Raw genomic sequence first — 7,280 nt, 5'->3', positions numbered from 1 at the left:
CAATGTTTGACCCCTGCCTTTGCCTTTCTGGCTTCTGGTTGTTTACCAACCAAATGACTTAGCATCATCTATATTTCATACTAAAGTGTTGGAAATAATCAAGGACAATTTGGAGAGAATTGGTAAGAGATAATTAAAATAAATCCAAGACAACATTTGAATTACCAACATTCACAAAAGGTTTGAAATAGATTATTTGGGTTTTCACTGTTTTCTGAAGTGTTTAACATGTTTTTCCTATTTATTTTTTATATTATTAAAATAATCATTTATTTGTATTTGTCAACAATCTCTTGACCGAGTGATAATAACACTATGTTATAAATATGAGAGCTTGAATTCAATCTTAAACAACCTCATTTCCTTCTCTTAATTATCAAAATAAAAGAAAACACATACTGTTCCAAATATAGATAAAACATTTTTATTACAAAATAATAATAAAAAACAGCTCATCATAAAATGCAAGGTTTATCTATGTATCTTACATTAATTTCAGAGAAATGATGTTTAGGAATCAGAAATAAATACTGATATACATGCAATTTATCTATTTCATACATGAATGTAGGAGAAATTTGATGAGAAATATAAATTCAAATATCAAGCACTTATGTTCGAAATGCTTCCAAAGCAGCTTCAGTTGGTTAAGCACACAAGCTTTTGTGCAGTTTTCCTATGTTTTTTTATGACACTTTGCTGAGATTTCTCACATTCTTTCACAATTTCGACCTTAACAATGTGGTGATCCGAAGTCCCTTTCGACGAAATCACAGAGTACGATCCCGGAACAAAGGCGTACGGAGAGTTCGAAGAGGCTAAGATGTAATCAACTCTCGTCCCGTATTTGCAGGTTCCTTGAACATCTGAAGATCGAACTCGAAACTGTTAATAGTTAAAGACATTAAAAATGGAGAGAAAAATAAATTACATTATGATAATTTGATCATTTTACTTTGGCCTTTGGCAATAATGACTACTGGTTCACATTCACCAGCATAGTCTTTGGAATCTGTGTACTCCTTTCCCCTCAGCAGTTTCATTACTTCAGTTCTTGGTCTTAGCTTGCCTATGTCCTCATAGTACTGCAATATCAGCATCCCGGGATTCAGGTGAGTGTCGAATATGGGTATTTTAAGAAAAATGGAGAGTTCGGGCAATATTAAAAACAGATGAATATTACCTTCACAATATCTGTCCATCTTTCTGATGAGTAATCTGATGCATTCAGAGAGTTTAAGCCTCCAAGTAATAAGTGGGGAGTGTTGTTTGATTCAATTATTGCTTTCATTTGCTTCATTCTCCAGTTTTCATCTAAATGATCAAGCTGGGTGCAATAGAAGTTCACTTCTCCAGCCCATGGTACATCAATGATGACCTTAAGCACATTCCTGAAATCGTTGTCATCGGCTATCTTTTGTACCGTCCATCGTTTGATCGGCCATTTCGAGAGGATCGCGTTTCCGTACTCCGGAGCCCAACTTTCGGCAAAAACATACTTCATCTTGAGTGCTGAAGCTAAATCAGATAAAGGCTTCATTCCTTTTTCTTCTTGTGCTTTCACATCTTGTAAAGCTATGATATCAGCATTGAGCTCTCTAAGCACTTCTGCAATGCTTCTTCCATTTTTCGAGCCACCTTCGTTCCAGAATTTGATCATATTTGAAGGCAAACAAACCGGGGATCTCATAATGACATTCCTCCGATTGACTCGGCCAGTGATCGTGTCTGATGAGCCCTCGTTTACATCTTCGATGAAGCTGAGAATTTTACTCTGTGCCAAAGATATCTCATTATCAGGAAGGTTGATTGAAACCTTGAGGTTTGATCTCGAGAGCTTGTTTTGGTTGTGGGAATCATGCAAGGGAGATTGCTTGAGTATACTCTTGGGATAACAATTCGGAGACTTGTTATGAACGTCGAACTCAAACGGTGCTTTGAATCCAAGATAATCATCGTCTCTGTAGCTAAATAAACCGGCTTCCTCAGCTTCCGAAATGGCAGGTGCAAGAGAGAACATAGCAACATTAAACGTTGCAATTCTTATCGGCCTTTGGGGATTACAAAATCCCAAGTTTCCATACAAATCAATGTCAGAACTTTTCGTTCCAACGTCGCCTTTTCTATGAACTTTGGAGTTCAACCTCCCCAATCTCCGGATGATAACCTTCGGCCTCGGTCGCTTGCGCATCAGCCACCGAATTCTCGAGCAAAGATGCCATAGTTTTCTTCTCAGAACCTTCAACATGGAAGACCCTTGATTACTGCAAAAGAACTGTTGAATCTTCCTGGTCTGCATTGGAGAAAAGTGGAAATGTGGGTGCAAATTGCAAAGACTTGAAAAAAAAGTAGCTAAAAGGACAAAAGACCCTCAACTGCCCCCTCAAGTAGTGTGGCGGGAGTTGAAAATTCGCGCTAAGATTGTTGATCTCCTTCAACAACACGCCAAACCTAAACTAACTGCTACCAATGATATCAAACCAAGGTTCTCGTCTTTGTCTTTGTTTTTGATTGGTATTGTTATCCTGCCATTTAGACCAAACACGTCTCACTTTCAAAAGGTACTAGATGAATACCTGAAGACAATTTTTCACCTCCCGCCAGCTGAACTGCCCTCAACTGTTCAGCCTCCCAAAACTATCTGCTATGAAGACCACTCATTGTGAGAGAGAACATCCCAACATCCCCTTTCATCAAGCTACCCTCTCACCGTCTAACCATCCATTTTTCACACATTTTTCAGTGTGAACACTCTCCTCAAAAACCACTAGAGCCTCTATCCAAGCATAACAATCCCATACTTCCTCAAAAGATATTCCTCGCATATTCCATGATAATAACCATCTTGCCACATCACCACTACCAAACAAGAAGTATCACCCCATAAATAACAGACGCATCACCACTACCAAACAAGTAAATCCTATAAATATCAAATAAAAGATCTCCTATAACACCACTACATTTTCCTCCCTAACTCTTCTTTTGTTGAAATTTGTCTCTTCTTTTGTTGAAATTTGTATCGACAGGCCTAATACATATTCGGATCAAATATATTCAGATTAATATGCACTGTAAAATCAAAAGAAAATATTTGGTATGCTTGTATCAAACACACACTCATATCAGACATTAAGCTTAGTTTAAATGCAAAAGAGACTTGACAATCACAAATGAAAACGCGTTCAAATTAGGGCACAAAATACGTGTTACACATAGTCATGTCTGGTCTTAAGTTGTTAGCTGTCCACTGAAAATGAACCACCCCATGAGTTTTTAATCCTTGGTATTGGGGTCCTAAGGCATCTTTTATATTACATCTTGTTGACTTCGTATGTAAACAAAAATATCCCAAGAAAAAAAGAAACAATTATTGTAAAGTACAAAACAATAATGTGAAAATACCATTACAATTACAGAAGATGCTTTAACCAAAGCAATTAAGTAACACAAAATTCAATTATTGTCACTCTGAAAAGGGGTCCCTTTGCAAACTTTTCCATGGATTCACAGAGGAACTTCATTCAATAATCAAACTTCACTTTGGTCCATGGTTAGCTAGAATCTGTTTGCCACATGTTAACAACAATTTTCAATAGGTTGGACCATTGAACCAAATTACCTTTAATGTTTAGTGGTGAACATTGTATGGTTTGCAGGGTCAAATCTATATTTAAATCCTTCAATCACTCATCAGGGAACAATGAATCCAAAAGGTTGGAAGAAGATACACCATTTTTTCCATCCTCAAAGAATCCATTGGAAGCACTTTCCCTTCTTGATTTTCGCTCCTCAATGATATGATCATCTGTTTCTGTGCAGTATTTTCGGCTCACCTGTTTTAAAGGTTTCTCAGCCACAACAAACTTGTTCCCATCGCGGATTCTCTCTGAAAAACCTGCCCAAACTGCACAAGGTCGCATATTAAAAAGCTATGTTACTCAGAATAGGAATGGTATATTCATTTTTTCCTAAATTTTTAACGTATTTAATGGATCCTTAGAAGGTCATGTCCCATACCAGTATCAGTATGTTGCATCAAATACGGGTGTCAAACATGACTACTTCAAGAAAAAAGAAGTGTGGGACCAAAACATAGTTAAGAAGACCAACAGGATAACAAACAGGTTGCCTAAATAACTTAAGAGAAAGGCTAGTATCCACTTCAAAGACAAGTGAAACATGTTCAACATCCTCCTTTTGATACCACAAGGACCACAAGTTGGACATAAGCAACAAAATCTAGACAACAGTCAAGAAACACTATGGAGAGGAAACCTCTAGTTTAACTTTGGCTTCGTATAATGGATAATAGGAAGAAGTGATCTGCACTTAAAAAGGCGCTAATGTCCAATTGTTTCAAGTAAAAGAACCAAGTTGAATTAGCTAGGTACATACAATAAACACGTGAATATGAGCCTCACAACTTATACTAGTTGCTAGATAACCAATCCAATAGGAAAGAAAAAAACTATTTATAAGAACTTTATGATTTTAATGGTTCATGATCTTTTGACTCTTGACTAGTGTTCTCTAAAATCTAAGGCAGGCATACTAATCTTCCCAACAATCCTTAGAAAAACATAACTTTCTCCATCATCAACTTTACTTGTGAAAGAAGTCATGAAATGAAAACTAAAGACATTTATAACGTAAGATAAGATAAGATTAGATTGAAATTGGGAATACCTCCAAAATGATGCAAAACAATGGAAGCAGCAACAGTGACATTCAAAGAGGCAGTGCCACCTCCATATTGAGGAATGTAAACAAAGAAATCACATATCTCACATTCCTTAGCTGAAAGCCCTGTTCCCTGTAAAACATTAAAGAACAAAAGAAATTGTAAAATTTAGAAGGAAAAAGTAAAACCCAAGAATCAGAAATTTTAGCTAAATTTAGCAAATGGGCTTTAACTTTACCTCATTACCAAGAAGAAAAGCAGTGCTTTTCTTGAAAGGATGATCAGTTATGGAAACAGCGTCCTCTGTGATCTCAACCCCGCAAATATCACAATCTTTCTCCTTAAAATACAGTAAAAAAAATTCAAAAGCAAATTAGGATCCAAATTGAAAAAGTTTAAGAAATAAGGATTTAGAGAAATGGGTTGGTTAGACGTTTACTTTAAGGAAGAGGCGAGCGTCGGTGAGGGAATGGAAGTGGCGGAAACGGAGATGGGAAGTGGAGCCGTGGCTGCCGAAGGCGTTGAAGTCACGGCGGCCAACTAAGATTAGTTCGGTGACTCCAAAGGCGGTGGCGCTTCTAGCTAGGGTTCCGACGTTGTGCCTCTTTGCTATATTGTGAACCACCACGTAGCTCTCTATAGCCATTTTTCTCCTTTACTCATTCATCCTCTAAAAGAAAAGAGCTTGGTAGACATGGAGGGGTTTTCTAGGGTTTTTTTCTTCTACTGGCCTGCTTTGCCCTTTTAGGCCAAGGCCCATTATCTTTTCTAATTTCTTTTTTAATTTTTTTAAGGTTAAACAAACTATTTAGCAAATTAGTCTCTATATTCTAAAAGAGCAATCGTCACTTAGGATCCAAAATAAATTGGCCAATGGGTTTCGTTAAAATATGACATAAATCCCTGTACTCCATGAAATTGAAGTATAATAACTAAATCCTTAATTTTCGAAAAGTATAAAGATTAATAGCATATTTTAAGCTTTGAATTTCTAGCAAATGAAAATTGAGTCTAAATAATTATTACTAAAATAATTTTAGAATATGTATATTATTATAAAATAAAGAGAGATAGAAAAATAAAGAACAAAGAAAATATGAAAGCAATAGAAAATTAACTTTATTGATCAAAAGGATGACTACAATGCTTCATTAGAGTCTTTATTTATAGGCATAAGAAGTATAAAAGAAGTAGAGATCTAATTCTAATAGTTATTAGAATTTAAAGTATATCAAAACTTTATCTTTATCATGATGGACATCCACTTAATAAGATATTCATAACACTCCCCATTGGATGTCCATTGGTAGATAATGTGCCTCGTTAAAACTTTATTAAGAAAAACCCTGTGGGATAAAAAACATAATAAAGGAAAAATAGTATACAATCTTCTATTACAAGTTGACTCGTTAAAAACCTTTACCAGGAAAATCCAATGGGACAAAACATTAGTTAAAGGAAAAGAGTACAACTTGTTTTTAGACTCCCCTTATGGCAACATTACATTACATCTTTGAGTCGACGCATTACAATCTTGTGTAGTAGTCTTTCAAATGTTGAAGTTGACAATGCCTTAATAAAAAGATCTGCTACATTCTCACTAAAACGAATTTGTTGAACATTTATATCACCTCTTTTTTCAAGATCATGGGTGAAGAATAATTTTGGTGAAAATTGATTAGGACCAAGAAACTCTTCACCATCCTCGCGAGGACGAAATTGATCGTTATTCGCATCTAATGATCGTACAACCATCGGAGTACTTAATGGATGTGTTTTATCCATGTAAAATTTCTTTAATTTTTTTTCCGTATAAGTTGATTGATGAACATGAATTCCATCTTTTAAATATTCGACCTGTAAGCCAAGATAAAACTTTGTTTTTCCAAGATCTTTCATCTTAAATTCTTTCTTTAAACAATTTACTGTATTTTGAAGTTCTTCAGGAGTTCCAATAATATTTAGATAATCAACATAAACAGCAATTATCACAAAATTTGATCCAAACCTTTTTATAAAGACACATGGACAAATTGGATCGTTTTTGTAACCTTCTTTTAACAAGTATTCACTAGGGCGATTGTACCACATACGTCCAGATTGTTTTAATCCATATAAACTTTTCTTTAATCTGATCGAATAATTTTCCAGAGAAACTCTATATCATTCTGGGATTTTCATATAAATTTCACTATCAAGTGTGCCATACAAATAGACTGTAACAACATCCATTAGATGCATGTCAAGTTTTTCACGTACCACCAGACTAATAAGATAGTTAAACGTGATTACATCCACCACAGGAGAATATGTGTCTTCATAATCAATGTCGAGCCTTTGCGAAAATTCTTGTGCTACAAGTTGTGTTTTATATCTTAGGACTTCATTTTTTCACAAATACCCATTTATATCCTACTAGCTTTACACCTTTAAGTGTTTGGACTACAGGTCCAAAAACCTCACGTTTAAAAAGTAAATTCAATTTTGCTTGAATTGCATCTTTCCATTTTGGCCAATCTTTTCTATTTCTACATTCATCAATACATTTAGGCTCAGGATCATCATTTTTTTTCTACTTCAATAGCAACATTATAGG

General features: G+C 35.3%; 2 protein-coding genes across 2 annotated transcripts; both read right to left on the bottom strand.

Moving 5' to 3' along the window:
• Positions 1-401: 401 nt before the first annotated feature.
• LOC105777715 (uncharacterized) lies at positions 402-3,195 on the bottom strand. The gene is made up of 3 exons (XM_012601106.2): positions 1,184-3,195; positions 956-1,085; positions 402-866 (listed from the first exon to the last, which is right to left on the bottom strand). The coding sequence occupies exons 1-3, from the start codon at positions 2,297-2,299 to the stop codon at positions 640-642; spliced, it is 1,473 nt and encodes a 490-aa protein (XP_012456560.1). The 5' UTR covers positions 2,300-3,195; the 3' UTR covers positions 402-639.
• Positions 3,196-3,349: 154 nt separating this feature from the next.
• LOC105777716 (uncharacterized) lies at positions 3,350-5,376 on the bottom strand. The gene is made up of 4 exons (XM_012601108.2): positions 5,124-5,376; positions 4,923-5,024; positions 4,690-4,816; positions 3,350-3,907 (listed from the first exon to the last, which is right to left on the bottom strand). Exons 1-4 carry the CDS (start codon positions 5,328-5,330, stop codon positions 3,687-3,689), a joined length of 657 nt encoding a protein of 218 aa, XP_012456562.1. The 5' UTR covers positions 5,331-5,376; the 3' UTR covers positions 3,350-3,686.
• Positions 5,377-7,280: the final 1,904 nt, after the last annotated feature.

This window comes from Gossypium raimondii, chromosome 10 (assembly GCF_025698545.1).
Source record: "Gossypium raimondii isolate GPD5lz chromosome 10, ASM2569854v1, whole genome shotgun sequence".
Classification (NCBI taxonomy): Eukaryota; Viridiplantae; Streptophyta; class Magnoliopsida; order Malvales; family Malvaceae; genus Gossypium; species Gossypium raimondii.
The sequence above is the reverse complement of the archived record's forward strand: the minus strand, read 5'-3'. Positions and strand labels throughout refer to the sequence as shown.